This window comes from Perkinsus marinus, assembly GCF_000006405.1.
Source record: "Perkinsus marinus ATCC 50983 genomic scaffold scf_1104296975500, whole genome shotgun sequence".
NCBI lineage: Eukaryota > Perkinsozoa > Perkinsida > Perkinsidae > Perkinsus > Perkinsus marinus.
In genome coordinates this window covers 165,131-185,437 of record NW_003200768.1, presented here as the reverse complement: position 1 = coordinate 185,437, position 20,307 = coordinate 165,131, and the positions used below count along the sequence as shown (strand labels likewise).

General features: G+C 49.6%; 12 protein-coding genes across 12 annotated transcripts; 6 read left to right on the top strand and 6 right to left on the bottom strand.

The window, feature by feature from the left end:
* Positions 1–80: 80 nt before the first annotated feature.
* Positions 81–988, bottom strand: Pmar_PMAR002031 (ubiquitin-conjugating enzyme, putative; the record flags this gene model as incomplete). The annotated part of the gene is made up of 5 exons (XM_002765450.1): positions 81–139; positions 183–249; positions 301–444; positions 496–601; positions 867–988. 5 exons carry the CDS (start codon positions 986–988, stop codon positions 81–83), a joined length of 498 nt encoding a protein of 165 aa, XP_002765496.1.
* Positions 989–1,053: 65 nt separating this feature from the next.
* Positions 1,054–1,816, bottom strand: Pmar_PMAR002030 (ubiquitin-conjugating enzyme E2-17 kDa, putative; the record flags this gene model as incomplete). Its single annotated transcript, XM_002765449.1, has 5 exons — positions 1,054–1,112; positions 1,185–1,254; positions 1,318–1,461; positions 1,513–1,658; positions 1,762–1,816. The coding sequence occupies 5 exons, from the start codon at positions 1,814–1,816 to the stop codon at positions 1,054–1,056; spliced, it is 474 nt and encodes a 157-aa protein (XP_002765495.1).
* A 1,999-nt stretch (positions 1,817–3,815) lies between these two features.
* Pmar_PMAR002029 (hypothetical protein) lies at positions 3,816–4,439 on the top strand (the record flags this gene model as incomplete). Its single annotated transcript, XM_002765448.1, has 3 exons — positions 3,816–3,965; positions 4,099–4,257; positions 4,298–4,439. Coding segments are annotated over 3 exons (451 nt in total), but the record flags the coding sequence as incomplete, so codon positions are not given.
* Positions 4,440–5,617: 1,178 nt separating this feature from the next.
* On the bottom strand, positions 5,618–7,921 carry Pmar_PMAR002028 (hypothetical protein; the record flags this gene model as incomplete). Its single annotated transcript, XM_002765447.1, has 8 exons — positions 5,618–5,695; positions 5,744–5,907; positions 5,957–6,172; positions 6,218–6,384; positions 6,614–6,820; positions 6,864–6,979; positions 7,030–7,152; positions 7,196–7,921. 8 exons carry the CDS (start codon positions 7,919–7,921, stop codon positions 5,618–5,620), a joined length of 1,797 nt encoding a protein of 598 aa, XP_002765493.1.
* Positions 7,922–8,101: 180 nt separating this feature from the next.
* On the bottom strand, positions 8,102–8,491 carry Pmar_PMAR002027 (hypothetical protein; the record flags this gene model as incomplete). The annotated part of the gene is made up of 2 exons (XM_002765446.1): positions 8,102–8,335; positions 8,384–8,491. The coding sequence occupies 2 exons, from the start codon at positions 8,489–8,491 to the stop codon at positions 8,102–8,104; spliced, it is 342 nt and encodes a 113-aa protein (XP_002765492.1).
* A 612-nt stretch (positions 8,492–9,103) lies between these two features.
* On the bottom strand, positions 9,104–9,497 carry Pmar_PMAR002026 (hypothetical protein; the record flags this gene model as incomplete). The annotated part of the gene is made up of 1 exon (XM_002765445.1): positions 9,104–9,497. A coding segment is annotated over one exon (394 nt), but the record flags the coding sequence as incomplete, so codon positions are not given.
* Positions 9,498–10,573: 1,076 nt separating this feature from the next.
* Pmar_PMAR002025 (hypothetical protein) lies at positions 10,574–11,866 on the top strand (the record flags this gene model as incomplete). Its single annotated transcript, XM_002765444.1, has 3 exons — positions 10,574–11,305; positions 11,360–11,461; positions 11,519–11,866. The coding sequence occupies 3 exons, from the start codon at positions 10,574–10,576 to the stop codon at positions 11,621–11,623; spliced, it is 939 nt and encodes a 312-aa protein (XP_002765490.1). The 3' UTR covers positions 11,624–11,866.
* A 658-nt stretch (positions 11,867–12,524) lies between these two features.
* On the top strand, positions 12,525–13,574 carry Pmar_PMAR002024 (hypothetical protein; the record flags this gene model as incomplete). Its single annotated transcript, XM_002765443.1, has 3 exons — positions 12,525–13,256; positions 13,311–13,412; positions 13,470–13,574. 3 exons carry the CDS (start codon positions 12,525–12,527, stop codon positions 13,572–13,574), a joined length of 939 nt encoding a protein of 312 aa, XP_002765489.1.
* An 897-nt stretch (positions 13,575–14,471) lies between these two features.
* Positions 14,472–15,521, top strand: Pmar_PMAR002023 (hypothetical protein; the record flags this gene model as incomplete). The annotated part of the gene is made up of 3 exons (XM_002765442.1): positions 14,472–15,203; positions 15,260–15,361; positions 15,417–15,521. 3 exons carry the CDS (start codon positions 14,472–14,474, stop codon positions 15,519–15,521), a joined length of 939 nt encoding a protein of 312 aa, XP_002765488.1.
* A 952-nt stretch (positions 15,522–16,473) lies between these two features.
* Positions 16,474–18,635, top strand: Pmar_PMAR002022 (protein kinase, putative; the record flags this gene model as incomplete). The annotated part of the gene is made up of 12 exons (XM_002765441.1): positions 16,474–16,584; positions 16,629–16,735; positions 16,788–16,890; positions 17,169–17,243; positions 17,360–17,454; positions 17,501–17,573; positions 17,616–17,796; positions 17,846–17,965; positions 18,027–18,166; positions 18,210–18,334; positions 18,385–18,462; positions 18,506–18,635. The coding sequence occupies exons 1-12, from the start codon at positions 16,492–16,494 to the stop codon at positions 18,633–18,635; spliced, it is 1,320 nt and encodes a 439-aa protein (XP_002765487.1). The 5' UTR covers positions 16,474–16,491.
* Positions 18,636–18,693: 58 nt separating this feature from the next.
* Positions 18,694–19,487, bottom strand: Pmar_PMAR002021 (hypothetical protein; the record flags this gene model as incomplete). The annotated part of the gene is made up of 2 exons (XM_002765440.1): positions 18,694–19,007; positions 19,424–19,487. 2 exons carry the CDS (start codon positions 19,485–19,487, stop codon positions 18,694–18,696), a joined length of 378 nt encoding a protein of 125 aa, XP_002765486.1.
* Positions 19,488–19,901: 414 nt separating this feature from the next.
* On the top strand, positions 19,902–20,140 carry Pmar_PMAR002020 (hypothetical protein; the record flags this gene model as incomplete). The annotated part of the gene is made up of 2 exons (XM_002765439.1): positions 19,902–19,977; positions 20,022–20,140. The coding sequence occupies 2 exons, from the start codon at positions 19,902–19,904 to the stop codon at positions 20,138–20,140; spliced, it is 195 nt and encodes a 64-aa protein (XP_002765485.1).
* Positions 20,141–20,307: the final 167 nt, after the last annotated feature.

Genomic DNA, 20,307 nt, shown 5'->3' with positions numbered 1-20,307 from the left:
GGTGTCAGTGTTTAGGAAACTGCCGGCATAAGTCCAATACAATTGATACATTGCAGATGTTGCTATGGAAATAGCACAAATCACAGCGACACTTCACAACTGTTTTTATGCATCGCATAGATCTGGTTCCAGCTCCGGGCTAGCACAAATATACCATAAAAATAGTAAATTTCCATTACTACCAATGTTGTCCGCTTCTGCCCTATTGTGTTTGAAATGCTCAGCGACACCGGTTTCCAGGGGATCGGGCTGGCAATAAGGGGATTCTGCCCTAACCAGTAGTAGAAGGTATGGTATCACCTCAGGGGCGGATAGCAATGCTTGAATGGAGAGTAGGACGGTCCTCATTTGAAGTGCCGGGGACCATTTATCCTTGAGAATATCCAAACATATACGACCCAACTTGTCGATATTTGGATGATATATCTTCGTAAGGAAGCGGACCTTAGAGCTCTCTATATACCAACCGAACACGACAGGACGACCTGTACTCACCTTTGGGGGCTCCATAGGATACCCCTCGGGTAAAAACATCTCCGACTTGTAAATTCCATTATCACACGGGGTGCCCTGTGGCCCTGCCAGCTCAGTATAGAAGCATCTCAAATTGCCAGAAGCAGGGACGGCTGACAGCCCCGGCGCTACAGACAAGGAGCAACTACTATCGGCCCGAGCCCATTTCCCTCTACCACAGTTTAGCGAGAATCTTCCTTCAACTTCTGAGTCTCCTTCTCAATGCGCTTAGTAGTGACCATTCAGAGATGTTCCCCCAAGGACACCCTAAGTACTCCAATCCTTCTATTATTGATATACGCAACTCCCGAGATTTGAAAAGAAACGATATAGAGGGAACTGTCAACTATTACACAGTATCGGGGAGGGGGAAGCACCAAGAGTCATAATCAGAGCCCATAGCGATCGCTGGTCTCGAGGGACTCCTCCTCAACAGTATAACAGGTATATCAATGCGGCCATAACTCTTCGTCATCAGACAAGCACTGGTCCAGCATTACTACAAAGCTAATGTACCAAGCATTGGCTCTTGGCATACATCTAGAGCATCATCGTCTTGGGAGGCTCGTGCAGGGCATACTTCTGATTCCAATTTCGTGCTGAAAGGCAGAACATTATAACACGCCAGGAGTGACATCAGGAAAGTTCCAAGGAGTGAGTGAGTGAATTACCTATGGCATCAGCTTCGGCCCTGTTGTGCTTGAAATGCTCAGCTACACTGGGATCAAGCGGATCATCGGGCTGAAAAATGTCAAGTCTGATTCGTTTACATTATATAACCAGTAGTAGAAGGTATGGTATTACCTCAGGGGCGGACAGCAATGCTTGAATGGAGAGTAGGACGGTCCTCATTTGAAGTGCCGGGGACCATTTATCCTTGAGAATATCCAAACATATACGACCCAATTTGTCGATATTTGGATGATATATCTTCGTTAGGAAACGGACCTTAGAGCTCCATATATACCAATCGAACACGACAGGACGACCTGTACTCACCTTTGGGGGCTCCATAGGATACCCCTCGGGTAAAAACATCTCCAATTTGTAATAACCCTTCTCGTAAGGGGTGCCGTCTGGTCCCTCTAACTCGATATGGAAGTAACGACTGTTCTTGGGATCAGGGACAGCATAAAGGCCCGGGGCTAAGAGAAAAAAAATCTTCAACAACCATCAAGAGCAAGGTCAACCTAAAGATACCCCAGAGCTCAAATCTTCATACTGCGCACACCGATACCCCCTTATTACGAGGATCATCCCTCAGCTTCTGCGTCTCCTTCTCGATTCGTTTGGTGATGGCCATGGAAATATCACTGATACTGAAGCTCTCTCTGATTTTGGCTTACCACGCCATTCCCCAATCACGACAGCTAGAGACAATTGAGAGTTTATCACGGCTATACCCTAAGGAGACGGCAGATAGTAGACACTTCCGGTAGGTGAGCCGGGCTGAGCCTGGTCACGGTCGACCAGTTCAGGACGAGCACAAGTACTAAAATTAGTTATATGCTTGGCCCACGTAACGCTAGGACTGACAAAAAAATGTGACTTGCGGAAATGCCATTCCGGAATCATTTTTTGGGCGAAGCGAAGCTCATTCGTGGTGCCGCACGAAAACATCTAACCGGCAGTTCCAACTCGAGTCTATTGACGATAGACTAAATGAGTGAACCAGAGGCTCTATCTCGGGTAGAGCAGGGCTCCTGAGATCTGCTGCTAGGACGCAGGGCATGTCCCCATTGCGCAATATTCAAGTATACATATAAGTTGGAAGTGTGTTAGTCAAATATCAACGAGTGGAGCCCGTCACTACGCTCTCAACATGCTGAGATGTAAGAGTATATATCTTTTACGACACGTACAAATGTTAGTTAAGGACGTACGTTGAGTTAAGAAGATTAGTACTAGATGATGAATAGTAGTCGCTATAGTGAAATTGTTTGCGAACATATTAACTTCAATGCTCATTAGGACGGCTAGACAAGTCGGAAACGCTCCAAGTCGTTGAGAATCAGCTTTTTAGTTTTGAGTGAAGGCGTCGAAACAGAAATGAAGCTTCGGCATACAGTTCTCAAAAGACTCGGTGGCTCACAGTTGAAAAATTGGAAAGGAAACGCATGTTCCGCATGCCAGTATCGATCCGGGGACCTCGGGAATGTGAACCACCCCTTAGTTTAATTGGGCCATGGGGGAATGCGTTGGCCTCTGCCTTTCTCGTGAATGTGGTCTCGACGTAGAGCTGTGGCTACGACAGGAAGGGACATGCAGAGTTTTGGGCGAATGGCGAGCTACAGGCAGGGACTACTACCAGCCTGTGATGCCTGAGAGGACCACAGTACAGAGCACACAAGTGGATGCTGATAGACATGGAACTGAGATGAGTAATAAGGAAACTCATGATGTGTTTGATGCGGCAAGTGACAGTCAGTGGTATCTCCCGAAATTCTAATAACTTTTCCGTACAGGGTGGGAAAATATTCAAATAGTCAACCGCATGTGTTGGTGACAACATGAGAATTCTGAGGAAAATTTGGGAATTTCTCGTTAATTTCTGTACACTTCTACCCGAATTCATATGTGAACTTCTATAATTAGTGATGAAATACCCAAGAAGCAGCTGAGGAAAGCAGGCATTTATTCCAACGCTAGAGTTTCACTCGTTTAACGTGAAGTGGCGTAAAACTCGGTGAAAAACGCGATATTCGCGGCCTGTAGTAGTCGTGAAATATGTTTTCCACTAGTGTTTTTTTATATCACTATGGTTAAACTCCACTGTTTCAGTACCAATACCAATGCAAGGACTTCTCGAAAATATCAAATCCTACGATCACGGGCTATAGGATCTCCCAAGTCAGTCACTGACTATTAGTTAGGCTCTCTATCGCATTTAACTATAGTTTGTTTGCCTCAGACGATCTCCTCGAAGGCTCCCTAACTCCTGAGTTCAGCGTAATACGTTTGCCTGGCGAAGCCCCTGGGCGTGTGTTCCTGATGCGTGAACAAGCCACTCCTTGGCGCATAACCTACCCAGGCTGCCCACCTCAGCAAGTCCATGATCTGCCGTGGACGGTCCGTGAGGAATCCTTTGTTTTCGATGGTCCCGAGCTTCTGCTCACGACACTGGAGCACACCAGACTGTGGCAACAGCGAGGTCGTCATCCTACAATATTGCGAGGGAAAGAGTACTCAGCTCGAGGGGGGACCTTCCGCGTCGTGCTTGCTAGTGATGTAATACTGACTCGCGGACAACTCTCATTGCATGTGCGTTCGCGGCTCAGCTCGCTCTCGGGATACGGCGCAAGATGGCTCCGTTGTGGCTGCTCATTGTGGAACGACGTGTTGGGAATGGGCAGAAGGCGGTCTCAGAGTACCATGACGAGAGTCTCCAAGACTTCGTCAGTGAGATGCTCAGTGAGGCAGGGCCCGCTGGCCAGATCGACTTGGAAATTCAGGTCAGAGAGGCATCCAATCCGAAATTTCGTTCGGTTCCTCGTTTTCTGGCCTACTATTAGCCTTGCTCATATTAGAAACCTACTGACGCGACCGTAGATCTTGGTCAGTATCGTCTAACTATCAGTGGCTTAGGTTCACTCGTGCATGCGGGCAGTACACGACCGAGGTTCCGACAAGAAGTCTGCTAGAGAGCGTCTTCTAGCTTTGTACGCTTACAACTACATTGAGTTAGCGAGGGATGCTGGCCAGATGATTCTTCCGGGGTCGGTATCGGTCCTTCTCAGAGAACAAGTAAGCAACTTGTCGGTGCTCGCGTTACCCTTGGCCTCAGGAAGCGGCAACATCAGCAGGACGAAGTGCTCTGCCGGCAGCGGCCCTGGAGCCAGTGATCGATGCTGCATTGAAGCCGATACATTTGGTTAACCCTCCCCTCCCGAGAGCTGTGAGGTTTTCAGAGTCTCTCTTCATCTATGGTGTCATGTTCAGACCGATTGTGAGTTCATAAAGGACTTTGGCTTTTCCGTGGTTCAGTCGAGGCCCCGACCACCACCGTCAGCGAGCCCTCAGCAGCAGCAGCCTAATGGGCTCGCCCCGAGTCCAATGTCGTCCCCGTCACCATTACGTTAGCACGGTTGTACGTTTCTATATGCTTTGTTACTGATATCGAGTTGTTGCGTTCATAGAAAGATTCATGTTAGTCTCTCGAGGGTTGTTGAGTGACATATGACGATCCTTGAAACGATTATTGTCTCCACTTATGTATAGTATAGTATAGTACAGTAGACCTCCATCTAAATCTAGAGAGGATAACAATTCACAGTAGAGACGATCCGTTTTGTATGAGGTACTGTTTCAGACAGGGATACTGCTGGCTTGCACTGAGTTGCTCATGGCCAGTAGTATTCCTAATGATAATAGTGCTACCGGGTGGAGTATAGTATGCTTATGTTACGCTCTCTCTTTCTAATGTACAGTGTTCGCCATTTCCTGTGAGTCTCAGGCTCTGCCTGTTGCCCAACGATGCTATGTGTTATCTTTATCGTCAATCGTCAGTCGACTGGTGGAGATACATATTCGTGACCACAAAGTTACGACCACAAATATGTATCTCCACCAGAGATTGCAACTTGCGCCTATTGTGTGTCCTGTCTTCGCGCCCGAACAGCTATGTCCTAATCGATATAGCTGCACGTATACACACATGATAGCATGGGATGACAATCAGTCTTCCAAGATCATCAATCTAACATCGTAACGAACGTAACTAATCCCTCCGTTTGCCTCCGACAGCCTTGTTGTGACTGTACGGTCCTTTTCCCCGGCGGGTATACTGACATCACTATCGATTGCCTCTGACTGCCACATACTTGGCTGTTGGTCTTTTTCCCCGATAGCAACAACTCTAATGCAAACCGAATATTCACATTGTAATCATCATCATCTTATCAAGTATAAAAGTTCCATGTGTTCTCGAATCCTAAGCGACCAATGTTGTAGCGCCAAATGGTCAATTCTCGTTTGCCTTGTCTCCCATGATCGACTGACATGTGAGCGGTTACCACTAAGTCTTGAAGTCACGATAATAACAACCCGACATGCATAGTGAGTGATGAAACGGTTATTGCAGAAACATGTATCCAGTCTACATTAATCACGATGTCACAGTGGCTCGGCTGCTCCTCGGTCCAGCCGGGAATTCACGCTGTATATCCTCCACCCAGCGCAACACCTGCAGAACACAGGATACACACCAACGAACCAAGACGGCTCTATTCACGTCTGATGGTAGCGTCCGATATGCTCCCGTATCGCAAGCCTGATAGCGTCGAGCTGCATGCGCTATATGCCTGGTTTGCTCCTTAGTGAGTCGATCTGCACGGCCCTTCAACGAGGCCAGCAACAGCTTGGGCACCGACGGTCTGTCACCAGCCACTTCGGACCCTGAGGAAAAGATCTTGATAGGATCTCATTCATAAGCACCCACACTTACCCTTCTCAGAGGCTAGGCCGAAACATTTCGATAAAGGGGACGTAGACGCCATACTGCCACGACCCAGCTCAACCAGACACAGCAAGATCTGTGTGGCTGACTGAACGCCAATGCCCCCACCACTGTCCGCCGTCAAACGTCCGATAGACCAAGCCTCACATGCCTTGAGCAATTTAGAGATGGCCTCCATGAGAGCACGAGGAATGTACTGAAGACCTGCATGCAAATGAGAGCGTCGCAAGAGGCGATTCGTCGACGCACCTGGCTGAGGCCCAGGCCGGTTGGGGTCTCTGAGCATTCCATTGTACCATCTATTGGCCACTCTCCTCACCGAATCAAGAAACATAGACACCCCTTGTGCGTCGAAGTCCTTCTCTCGCCGGCTGGCTTCCTCGAATAGGGCAATGTAGAGGTTACTACTACCGTACCTGAGACGCAGGAATAGCAACACGGCCTAGTAGCATGTCTGTGAGGTCGATCACGTCATCGGTTGTAACCCAGACGTTCCTCAACAACCACAGGGTTCCGGTGCGGAATTGCAACCATGTCCGATCAAGTAATCCGGCTCAAAGTAACGTATTTCGAGACACCTAGAGTGGTGTCATAATCAATGCACTATTGAGCCCGACGACATGTTCGTGACACATAGGAACTTACGCAATCTTGGCAAAACCATGGGATATGTTACTGAGCTCTTGGAAGGAGAAGGTCCGCAGCGGCACAGTGTGGCCTCCATCGCTATTGGCGATCAGATGAGACATGCCCGTGAGGAGACGATAGTCAAAGACCTTCAAACTGCCCAACGCGTTGACCACATTGGCGATCTGGCAAGGGCCTAGGTCGTTCAGTCGTGGTAGAATGTGCCTGATGGATACTCACCATAAAAAGAAGTCTAAAATCCTCTCACTTAGTGGCCAGGTTGAAAACGATAGCAGTGGAAGGCAGCACCCCAGAGTCGACACCTTCATCGACTGTTTGGGAGCACTTAGAGAGAGAGTTTAGTGCCAAAGGGGCGCAGAAGATCTGAAAACCATCAAGCTGTCATCGACAGGTCATATAGGGAACGGCTTCACCTCTAATTCTTCAACAGGTGTAGATAAAACACCGTCGAATAGCAGAAGCAGGAGCTCCCGGTCCTGCTTGTAGCCGAAAGTGACGAAGATGTTCAGCAACTGCGCTAGGCTTTTCGAGGGTATCTGAGATCGATACTGGGAAGACTATGGGGACGAGTACTCCTACTTGCTGACGGAGTTCTCCTTTGAGACGACCAGCGGCCTTCCCGAGCAAGTCAGAGGAGGGCTTAGCATGCCGACACCCACCGTTGTGGAACGACTGCAGGGCTACTGCTATATCGCTGGCGTTCATCGAATCTATCTTCTCGCAGCACAGACGATCGAAACGTGCATAGAGATCTTCGCTGGCGCCGCGCCGCCGAGAGACACCACCATCGTAGCCCAGTCTATTGAGAGCGTTGGTGAGCGTAACCAGACTGTAGATAGGGACGGCCTCCAAGCGTCCCGGCTTTGAGAAGTACTCTCCTACTTGCTGACCGAATCTCTTCAGCAGCGCACTAGAGTCGCTTACGCTACAGGTTGTAATGATATTGGCTATACTGTTAGACATGTACGCCAGGTCAACAGGGCCAAACTCAGGCAATGCAGGGAGCAGCTCCTGCTTGCGCTCAGTCAAGATATGCGGGAGAATAGCTGTGACCAGCGGGTACCCTGCTCGTGGAGCAAATTTGGCCACATCTTGCATCGCTCGAGACAGGCTCATAGGAGACACTCGACGACCTCGTCCGGTCTCCCTAGTAAAGGAGTTTTTGCCGTCAATTTCACCGATGAACTCCCCAACTAGTTTGTTCCATTTAGAAGCAAGTTGCTGCTGCTCCGCTGGTGAAGCCCTACTGGAGGCACTGAGGATAGAGAGCTGCTTGATGTCTTGGATTACTCGCTGTAAGGACATGCGAGGGCTCTGACAATACGTCTGCAAGAGAGCGTAGGGAATCGCCCATTCGTCTTAGTACTTCAACGAGAACACGGGCAGTAGTAGAGCGACAACATCAACCATCATTACGGTCGGCACATGCCTCCGATACTCATCACTGTTATGAACAGGAATAACGACGAAGTCGTCAGCGGTCATTCAATGACCAGTGCGTCTCCCACGCTTCCGTTTGTTGGACTGCTGTAGAGCATGGCCTTCAGGGTGTGCTACGCGTGACCTTTTTACACCAGCCCTGGTGCTGACTGGGACTTCCTGAGGAATATCGATGGTATCATAAGTTTGGATGTCCCCATCTGTGGCAAGGCCAGTGGTGGCCACGTATGATTCGAAAGCTAGTATTCTCTTCTCGAGCTGCTTACGCAAGGCGGATATCTACAGGATCTGCTACTGGAACAGTCCACGAGTGAACTCCATGACTACCTTCCCAATTTCCTCGTCTACTTTATCCTCCTCCCCCATGAAAACTCGTCGCTTGTTGCTCTCATTGTTCTGCTCTTTATACAGGAACTCCATCAACGGAGTGTACATGCTCTGACTGGCGACTCGCCGCACAGGTCTTTCTTGGACAGTAGGCTTCGGTTTAACGATAGAGAATAGTCGGGTCCTCTTGACAGGGTAGGAAACTAGTGGCGAATCGGACAGTAGGCCTCGGATGAGATGAGGGCCTTCACTGATGTCGCTGCTGTCAGTTCCCCCTGACGCATCTTCTATGGATGGTCGCTTTCCTGTACGCGGCTCTACACGGGTCTGATCAGAAAGAGCCGACAAGAGTTGCAGGTGTTTCAAGCTTTGCCGAATACTCCTTTTAAAATCGCCGGTCAACCGCCGGTGCTAAAATATACGTTTGCCAAGCTGAGCTGAGAAATTTCCTCATTACATCACAGAAATTGAGAGAGTAAGAGTGCATAATAAGCTATGAGGATTCCCAGGATTTCCCCTCGAATGTCATCTACGTAATAAACACGCGAAGCTGTCGACGTGCATATTCTCCCACGATGTCCACTGACCCTACCTTTTTCTTGTTGCCTTTGCCCGACGGCGTATAACTCTCGTCTCCGCTTCTTAAGGGTCTCTCGCTGCTATCACTGTCATCCGTAATGTACGTTGGCGAACGCTTCCTCGCCGTGGAACTGACCTTACGGTCAGAAACTGGCGTATTGGCCTTGCTCGAGAGCTTCGGTGTGATGGGATCATTTCGATCATTCTCGGGCGAATCAAATCCTAGATGGTAGTCCGTCTTAAATTTCAATGGGCGGTAGTCGGGATCTCGTTGCCGAGCAGCTGCATCGGCTCGCTTCTCCCTCAAAGAGGCTGCCAACTTTTTCCTCCTCAGCGCCTGTGCTTTTTGACGCTTAGTCGTTTTAGGAGTCTTAGGGGGTACAGGGGGTACAGCAAAGAACAATTCGGCTGATGTGGGCAGCACTATCTCTGGTAACTCTGTCGCAGGTGGAGTTGCTGCTCCTACTATCCCCTCAGGCTCATCAGAGAATGTGAGGTCGTCCAAAATGGGCAGCATAAAGTTAAAGGAGGACATGTTGAGGGCACTGTGAACCAAAAAGTGAAGAATACTCTGACCTCCTACAAACCCGGTACAAAAAAGGGCCTACCCATTGTAATTTCGCGGTGCCGGACAGTCGATGAATAAAGTAGGCATTATTCGAAAGCTCTCATTGAGCACTCTCCAACGCTGTATGAACGGTTTTCATACTCGAATTGCGCGTAATGTCACGCGCCACGAAATTACACGAGGTGGGTCTTCTTTGCACCACCTGCTACGAAAGGATCTTTTGAAGGGATATTCCGCTAGTAGGATGGATTTCTCGGCAAGGGGCCGCTATGCCACCTGTAGATATACCAAAACACAATAACTTTTTCTGTTGGGGCAACTATGCCATCGCAAAGTATGCTCAAGTACGACCAATTTCTTCCGGTGGGGCAACTATGCCACCACAAGGTTTTCTTAAGTACGACCAATTTCATTCTCTCGAGTGGGGCAACTATGCCATCACAAAGTATGCTTAAGTACGACCAATTTCATTTTATCGAGTGGGGCCACTATGCCACCCCACGGTATGCTTAAGTGCGACCAATTTCATTTTCTCAGGTGGGGCAACTATGCCACCCCAAGAAATGCCCAAGTACGATGATCGTACTACAAAGTGGTGCAAAAAAGGGTCCACCCCACGATCTAATTGACTGATCAGTTTTGCTGGAACGGCAACGTCATTGATCCGGTATCACGGATCATTTCATGGCCCAAGGGCGGGATTGTCGACTTCGACAAGTGGGTGGGACTGCGATGAGCGAGGTGCTTTGCAAGGCATAGACGTGAATCAATCGCCGAGTTGCATGCAAAGCATGTAAATCGGTCGACGATCGATGGCGATGCGCTGAGGTGTCCTGTGAAAATCCAACCTCGCCGGATCGATCCCTAGTCACGGCATTTCTCCGCTTTAATTACGCTTAGAACCATAGCTGAAGATATTCGGCACAGGATCGCCTAGCCGATCAAGGCCTGAGATATTGAACGCTGGAAGTTTATGGAATTAGGATACCGGATGGGATGTGCTATTTATTCTTTATGTTAGATTTCTTCTTCCTTGATACTTCATGTCTTCTTCTCCCACCGACACGACTAAAGCCATTTCGGATCTCCCTATGGCCCCCCTCGCTATCGCTGGTTCGGTGGCCGCTGCACTCAGTGCTGGAGTTCTCATCTATAGACATCGTCACCAAGAGCTTCCTCTTCCGCGCTCCCTACGTCGTATAGCGCCAGCCCTACTCACCAGAGCAGGTGGACAGGCCGAGTCGGCTCACTTCAAGATGCCAGTGTTTGATGGTCCCGTCTTGTATGAGAAGGGCGCCAATGGTCAGAAGATGGATAAAAGATTATACTGTCAACTCTACGTCCTGGACTGCATCAACGCCGCTAAGTTGCCGGAGGCTCGAGAGAAGCTTCAGCTCGAGCTGGTCAGAAGGAACATCCCAAGTGTTATTTACGACGATGTGAACAGTCCGAAGACCATCGGCCTCCTAACTTGGAGTGAGGATCCGAAACATTTCCCGACTGTGGTTAACCCCGTCCTCCAGTTGGAGGGTATTGGTGATGTATTCGAACCTAGACAAGGCTGGACCATGCTTGGCAAGACCTATTCAAGTGGCCACGAGGCTGACTTGGAGGATATACTTCTGAGGAAGGTCATCCGTACCGTCAGCATGAAAGGTGCGGAGTACGCCGTATGGTACCCTATGAGGAGAGAGGGCAAGTTTTATAAGGAGAAGCCCGAAGATCAGTGCCGGAGATTACTTGAGCATGCGGCTATTGGAAGGGCCTATGGAAAGGTGAGCAGGCCTCTTCGCCCTACTTGATGTGACTTGACTGTACTTCTCTTTCAGGCTGGAGTCTGGGATGTCCGTCTTAATTGCTATGGTTTCGACGCCGATGATAACGAGTTCATTATTGGGCTCATGAATAAGGATCTCCATCCTCTTAGCAAGGTAGGTTACTACTAAGGTGTACGATCATTGACTAGAGATTGCTCCTTTGCTTGTCAGATCGTTGAGGATATGCGCAAGACCGCTCACTCTTCCTTCTTTATGAAGTCTTTCGGACCCTTCTTTGTGGGTCAACGTGTGTTTGTTCATATTCCTTCCAACTAGGATCAACTATCGGATCCTAAGGTTTCAGTTCATGGCCTCGTATAGGGCCCTCTAGCTGGAGCCACAGCATCAGCTATACTGTCAATTTCCCATTGTGGGACTTGGTCATGATGGGTCGAGATGGAGGTTTTCCCCGCATTAACATATGTTCCTCGCTAAGGTTCTCGATCCATTATGATCATCTGCATACAATCGCATCAATCGTTACTACAATCCCTCGTATCTTGAGGTTAGTCTTACTCCTTCTTTTAATGTTGTGTTGTTATGTATGGTGAGAATGCTGGTGTACTACTCCAAATGAGTGCTTGGAAGTGCCTGATGAAGGTGTCCTGAGGCTTAGGGTTGCTCGTAGTGGTATTTCAGAATGAGGGCTGAGCAATAGGTAGTTTCTACCGTCCATGTGCACACACGCTATTACGGAATTTTGAAGGGTGAGTGAGGAGTACCGGGTGCTCTAATATGTAGTCTTAAGATTGGATTCAATTTAAGTAGACGATGCGGACCACCTTAGCAGGTGGTGAAGGTTATAGCTCTTAGCTGAGTGATACTAGACGTTGGACCCTCTTGGAATTGTGCAACTCTGTCTCCTTTTCGCGGCTCCAGGATCTGTAGCTCGCTATAATTTTCCAATCACTGCCACAGGGCGAATGTATCTCCGCTTCACGTTATTGAATTTGAACGGTGAGTTGCCAATACCTATGAGATACCGATCTGTTTTTATGTGGAATTCACGCTGCGGGTAGTTTGAGCTTTCCCCCGTCATGTCGTTGTGAGGTTCTGTTTCAGCGGGTTCCCTTGCAGGGGTCGGGTGTATTGGACTCTGGACCCTCGTCAACCATAGACATGATAGAGTGAGGTTCAATCTGGTATTTGCCTCAGACATATATCTCGTTAATACTTCATGTCCTCTTCTTCCACCGACCCGACTAAAGCCATTTCGGATCTCCCTATGGCCCCCTTCGCTATCGCTGGTTCGGTGGCCGCTGCACTCAGTGCTGGAGTTCTCATCTATAGACATCGTCACCAAGAGCTTCCTCTTCCGCGCTCCCTACGTCGTATAGCGCCAGCCCTACTCACCAGAGCAGGTGGACAGACCGAGTCGGCTCACTTCAAGATGCCAGTGTTTGATGGCCCCGTCTTGTATGAGAAGGGCGCCAATGGTCAGAAGATGGATAAAAGATTATACTGTCAACTCTACGTCCTGGACTGCATCAACGCCGCTAGGTTGCCGGAGGCTCGAGAGAAGCTTCAGCTCGAGTTAGTCAGAAGGAACATCCCAAGTGTTATTTACGACGATGTGAACAGTCCGAAGACCATCGGCCTCCTAACTTGGAGTGAGGATCCGAAGCATTTCCCTACTGTGGTTAACCCCGTCCTCCAGTTGGAGGGTATTGGTGATGTATTGGAACCTAGACAAGGCTGGACCATGCTTGGCAAGACCTATTCAAGTGGCCACGAGGCTGACTTGGAGGATATCCTTCTGAGGAAGGTCATCCGTACCGTCAGCATGAAAGGTGCGGAGTACGCCGTATGGTACCCTATGAGGAGAGAGGGCAAGTTTTATAAGGAGAAGCCCGAAGACCAGTGCCGGAGATTACTTGAGCATGCGGCTATTGGAAGGGCCTATGGAAAGGTGAGCAGGCCTCTTCGCCCTACTTGATGTGACTTGACTGTACCTCTCCTTCAGGCTGGAGTCTGGGATGTCCGTCTTAATTGCTATGGTTTCGACGCCGATGATAACGAGTTCATCATTGGGCTCATGAATAAGGATCTTCATCCTCTTAGCAAGGTAGGTTCCTACTAAGGTGTACGATCATTGACTAGAGATTGCTCCTTCGCTTGTCAGATCGTTGAGGATATGCGCAAGACCGCTCACTCTTCCTTCTTTATGAAGTCTTTCGGACCCTTCTTTGTGGGTCAGCGTGTGTTTGTTCATATTCCTTCCAACTAGGATCAACTATCGGATCCTAAGGTTTCAGTTCATGGCCTCGTATAGGGCCTTGTAGCTGGAGCCACAGCATCAGCTATACTGTCAATTTCCCGTTGTGGGACTTGGTCATGATGGGTCGAGATGGAGGTTTTCCCCGCATTAACATATGTTCCTCGCTAAGGTTCTCGATCCATTATGATCATCTGCATACAATCGCATCAATCGTTACTACAATCCCTCGTATCATGAGGTTAGTCTTACTCCTTTTTAATGTTGTGTTGTTATGTATGGTGAGAATGCTCGTGCATAACTTCAAATGAATGCTTGGAAGTGCCTGATGAGGGTGTCCTGATGTTTAGGGTTGCTCGTAGTGGTATCTCAGAATGAGGGCTGAGCAATAGGTGGTTTGTACTGGTTATGTGTACACGTTATTAGAGAATTTTGAAGGGTGAGTGAGGAGTACCGGGTGCTCTAATATGTAGTCTTAAGATTGGATTCAATTTAAGTAGACGATGCGGACCACCTTAGCAGGTGGTGAAGGTTATAGCTCTTAGCTGAGTGATACTAGACGTTGGACCCTCTTGGAATTGTGCAACTCTGTCTCCTTTTCGCGGCTCCAGGATCTGTAGCTCGCTATAATTTTCCAATCACTGGCACAGGGCTAATGTATCTCCGCCTCACGTTATTGAATTTGAATGGTGAGTTGCTAATACCTATGAGATACCGATCTGTTTCTATGTGGAATTCACGCTGCGGGTGGTTTGAGCTTTCTCTCGTCATTTCATTGTGAGGTTCTGTTTCAGCGGGTTCCCTTGCAGGGGTCGGGTGTACTGGACTCTGGACCCTCGTCAACCATAGACATGATAGAGTGAGATTCAATCTGGTATTCACCTCAGACATATATCTCGTTAATACTCCATGTCCTCTTCTTCCACCGACACGACTAAAGCCATTTCGGATCTCCCTATGGCCCCCCTCGCTATCGCTGGTTCGGTGGCCGCTGCACTCAGTGCTGGAGTTCTCATCTATAGACATCGTCACCAAGAGCTTCCTCTTCCGCGCTCCCTACGTCGTATAGCGCCAGCCCTACTCACCAGAGCAGGTGGACAGGCCGAGTCGGCTCACTTCAAGATGCCAGTGTTTGATGGCCCCGTCTTGTATGAGAAGGGCGCCAATGGTCAGAAGATGGATAAAAGATTATACTGTCAACTCTACGTCCTGGACTGCATCAACGCCGCTAAGTTGCCGGAGGCTCGAGAGAAGCTTCAGCTCGAGTTAGTCAGAAGGAACATCCCAAGTGTTATTTACGACGATGTGAACAGTCCGAAGGCCATCGGCCTTCTAACTTGGAGTGAGGATCCGAAGCATTTCCCTACTGTGGTTAACCCCGTCCTCCAGTTGGAGGGTATTGGTGATGTATTGGAACCTAGACAAGGCTGGACCATGCTTGGCAAGACCTATTCAAGTGGCCACGAGGCTGACCTTGAAGACTATCTCCTCCAGAAAGTCATTCGTAATGTGACTATGAAGGATACCGAGTATGCCATCTGGTACCCCATGAGGAGGGAGGGAAAGTTCTCTATGGAAAAACCTGGGGACCAGTGTCAGATGCTCCTTCAGCATGCTGCTATCGGAAAAGCTTACTCCAAGGTGAGTTACTGGCTCTTACTGTTTCTCTCAGATTAACACGGTTGTTTTTATTTCAGGTCGGTGCTTGGGATGTCCGTCTTAACTGCTACGGTCTTGATGCTGCTGACAACGAGTTCGTCATTGGCCTAGTCCACAAGGAGCTCAATCCCCTTTCTAAGGTGAGAGCTTCAACTCCCCGTTGGTGACAAGCTGTATGTGTTTCCCTCTTTTCAGTTGGTCGAGGACATGCGTAAAACAGAGCACACCGCTCTCTTCATGAAGTCCCTCGGACCTTTCTTCGTTGGTCACCGTGTTTTCGTACACGCGCCGTCTAACTAAGTGTAACCATCTCGAACCACAAGCTCTCAAGAGCTGGTATCACAGCATCAGCTGTAACACCCTTTACCTTTGGTGGGAGTGTTTGGTGGTGGCGAAGTCCAGATTCAATCGTTTTTGCTGGCTTCTTCCTCTCTGAACCACCATATGCATACAACTGCATCAAGTTCCTAAGGCTCCTGTTATTGTGTTGTAACCTGTGTGAATAGTACTAGGGTTAGTATTGGCTTAGTCGGTTTATGCTTGTTGTCAGTCGCTATACTGCTCCCTATAGTGACCGTATTGAGTTCCCCGTGACGAGGTGTGTACTACTAGATGCGACTCTCAGGGATTAGCATCAACAGGGTAGAGAAGCATAACGCATCTTGTCCAGCATGGGGGCCTCGAGGAGTAGTATCCAGTAAACATTGCTGGAGGTATTATGAGACCATGAGAGGGCTTTGTACTCGACGATGATATATGCAGTTTGCTCTGACGTCCGCCTTGTCGCCTTAGATTGAGCAGTTCAAGCACGGCACAACGGGAAGCTTTCAGGTGGTAGTAGAGGTTTCGAATAGGGAGGAACTACCTCTTCTGATAGTAGGAGTATGGACACATGTAGAAGATAGTACTAGTGTTTCGGGAGAATCGTCACAGGGTAGTCGCAACTGAGTGGCCTGTGTCGGTCTAGGAGATATTTACATGGGCAGGGTGTGGCTGGAGTCATACCATAGAATGAGGAGGAATAAACTCGACTCCAGTTCTCTTGCTACCTGTTATTCGTTGTGAGAAATTTGATGTTGAAATCCGATATAGGAATACTACTGCCTCTTGTCAACGAGTCTATTCGTAGTGCAGGTGCAGGAGTAGGACGCACTTCACCCATGGTTGTATCATATCTTATTCAACATCTTCTCTGGAAAAATTTTGTTCCGTTGTCAGTGGTCATTACCGCTGCTGGGGAGGGAGTTCTTGCAGACTGTCACTTGTAGCTATGAATTCACCCGGAGGGCCTCCCCGCGACCGTAACTCTGATAAATTCCAGTCCTTCAAAGACGCCATTGAGCACAACAGGAACAGGAGACTCGTAGGGTAGCTCATCTGCTGGTGGGACTGAGCTCGTCCTATCAGAGGACCCAACGGCTCATTGCGGCTCGGGAAGCGGCCCTGACCAAGACACTTCGAGAACAAAACGCCACTGAGGATGAGGAGAAGGCGGCCCGAGAGGATCTGGCTAAGTCGGGCGAGGCTATGGTTGGAATATGCTTGGGGATAGGGTTGTCGGGTCAGGCAAGAGGAAGGCTTTCTACGAGCCGCTAGAAGGAAGATAGGTATTGAGGACTTCGAGAACCTAAAGGTCATCGGGACTGGAGCATTTGGGATAGTTAGATTGGTGAGTGCAAGGAACGCTGTCTTATCTTCCGACTCATCGAGGGCTCGTCACCGAATAGTCTATTCACCAGTGCCTCCATGGGAATCACAGTATTATGGGAACCTGTCGTGGATGTTGATAAAGATCAAGCTAGAAGTTGCTAGATGGAGAGAGGCGACTATGAACTATCCATGGTCAGCTCTTTTCATCTGGCCAAGCTTTATTGTGACCGGTTGCGAGCGGAATCGAAATGTCTAGGCTTGATATCATTGTGCTGTGGTAAGGGGCCTTGTGCTTAGGTACGAGAGAAAAGCACTGGGAATATATACGCTATGAAGCAGATGAGGAAGAAGGACATGGACAGGAAGAAGCAGGTAGCACATGCTAGTGTCCTTACCAATGCGAAGGACGTCTGCATGAATCTAGTGTCGACAGAGAGCCCATCTGAATGATGCTGAGTCCATTGAGGGTTGCCCAGCCCTTCCAGCAGGTCCATCACGTCTTAGCCGAGAGGGATGTCCTGGCGCTAGCCCACACTGACTGGGTTATCGACTTGAAGTACACTTTTATGGACAAGCACTTCCTGTGAGATGATTATCTAGGACGGAGGGTAGGTATAGACTTGCGGCAGGTATATGGTCATGGAATATCTCCCTGGTGGTGACCTCATGACGCATATGATCAGGAAGGACAAATTCACAGAAGTGCTCCTATCATTGTTGGTGGTCACCATGGCCATGCCTTAGGAGGAGACCCGTTTCTACGTCGCCGAGTTGGTCCAAGCCGTGGACTATATCCACACGAGCCTCTCCTACATCCACCGTGACGTCAAGCCTGATAATATTCTCTTTGATGCTAGAGGACACATCAAGCTTCTGGACTTCGGCCTCAGTAAATATCATCCAGACCTTGTCACTAATCTGGCCGGTACGTCGTGGAGCTTCTATTCGGTACACTTCCCAGTGGTCTTTTGTAGGTGGGCAAAAGTCTGTGAATAACTCCAGACTGGACACCAGTGTCGCTAGTGTTGGCTCGGTGTTAGAGGAGTCGACGTTGCTCACCCACGCAGCTCGTCAGAAGCTATGCTCAGTCGTTGGTGAGGGCTTAGCGCGCACATGTCTTCTGCTAGTGGTCGCACTGTAAAAGGCCAACTACAGGTACTCCCGACTACATGGCCCCAGAGGTCTTCTCGGGCACTGGCTACGATGAGTCTATCGATTGGTGGAGTGTTGGTGTCATCATGTACGAGATGCTCTTCGGCGGCCCACCTTTCTCCAACGAAACCCACGACCCGCTGGTGAGTCTTCCCTTTATCTCAACCTTCCTATACCGTTGCCCAGGTAACGAGCCGTCGGGTGCAGAATTGGCGCCGATATTTCCACATACCCACTTCAAACGGTGGCTGCAGTCCAGAGGCTGAGGACCTATTGCGACGTTTAATATGCGACGCTAAGGACAGACTCAGGTGAGGCCCCAACGTCTCGCATTGTTGTTGCGCTACTGTTGTTTTTGCAGTGCCGACGCCATCAGAGCTCATCCCCTCTTCGCTGGTCTTGATTGGGATCATTTACGCGAGCTTGAAGCGCCGATCAAGTGAGAGATGCGAATTTGTATTCCCGAATACGACCCATTATAGACCACCTGTAAACAGCGAGACTGACACTCAGAATTTCGACGACTTCCCCGAAGAGATGCACGCCGGCACCCATGCCTTCCCATCGCAGGGAGGAGCTGAGTCCCCTGATCCTGTGGACTACATAACGTGAGCTTCCTCGCTAGAATAGGAGCATGGTCTTGGTTTACGAACAGATATTATAACTATTACTATTCGTCACGATTGGCCCAGCACGAGCCGTCGGTGGCCAGGGCCTTGGGAGCTCCTGAAAGACTGCGAAACTCTATCGCCAGCAGCTCCAGACCAAGCGAGAGCTCCCAGTCTTCCCCCATGGAAGTGACTCCCCGTCCACGACAGACGACCCCTTCAAGCCGGGCCAAGCGAGAGAAGAAAAGGCAGGCCCGACCCTCCAGTGTCGAATACAAGCCATCCCGCCCTGCCCTCTTTGGTGCTGGTCTAGGCAGCCAGATGGTCTGTCTAACAGGCCTGCAGATCACAGGTGTCGAGGAAACTCCATCGCTGCCTACAAGAGAAACTGCAAGTGTTCCCGATGCTTCTATCTTATCGGCCCCACCGGACACTCTCATGCGGATGGACGACGAGGACGTCTTCAAAATGGCGGCGTTTGGCAGGAATCTCGCCACCATAGCTCAGACGCCCAGCGCCTCATCCTCTTCGCCACTGCGTGAACCAGTCCGTCAAGCCAGTGCCCATATGATGAGTTTGCAAAAGAATTTCTCAACCCCCTTCTTGGGTGCCCCGAGGGAGCCTCAACAACAGCAGCAGCAAGTGGCGCTTAATACTGTCCAACAGCGGCCTCCGCCTCCTCTGCAACCTCATCAGCAACCGCCGGCCCGTAGCAGCTATCAGGCCACCTCACAAGGTGGTAACTTTACGATGAGGTATGCCGCCTCAAGCTTCGCTCCGCCGCCTTCCTACGTGGCCTCACAGCCGACTCAGTTGCCAGCTCGATCCCCGGCGATCGGATCTCGTTGTCAGCCATGTGGGCTGGCTAGTGTAAGCCTTCCGTATGCAAGGCTCATGACGACGACATATCGTCCTCAAGCCATACTAGGGCATTCCAGCGCTGCTATGAACAGACCCTTGGACCATACAAGGTCTCTGCCTGGGAGCCGTACCGCCTCTTCCCTGGCATACCAAGTGAATCTCAGGCAAGGCAGCCTGATTGTCACTCCACAGCCAACAGCAGCAGTACCCCAGAGGAGCCTCTTCCCCCACCCGATCGGTCTCGACTACGTACGTGGCTGAGGATGCCGTGCCACTCAGTCGAATTACCCAGCATTAACAACCTTAATACATGGGAACAATGCTTCTTTCATGCCCTCTAGGGACACTCCTGTTGCGTTCTAGTCACTATCTTTTCGCTCACGCCGAGTTGTTTCCTAGTCAGTTTCCAATGGCTCCTGTCGCTAAGAATGACCTATACAGCGAGAGTGACGTGTTGGAGATTTTCAAGCTCCCTTCTAGGCCACGTAAGCCATTACGATGAGTTCATTCTCCACAAGATTCGTTTCAGGTGGAGGCGGTGAAGTTGTGGTGAATCTCGAGAGGATCGCCAATACGCTCATGTCGCATCTGTTGACCAGAGACCTCCTACTCCGCGAACGACGTATCCACTCCGACCGCAGGATCTGATTACATTTTCGCATGGCAGGGTCCATCCTCCGAATAGACGATGTGGACAGTCTCCTTGACGATCTCGAGGTTACTGGATGTCTTCCGAGGCCAGTTGAGAACAGCCAGCATTCATCGACAACGATGGGTCTATTTTCCCAACAAGAGCAATTCCCCAGCTATGACTT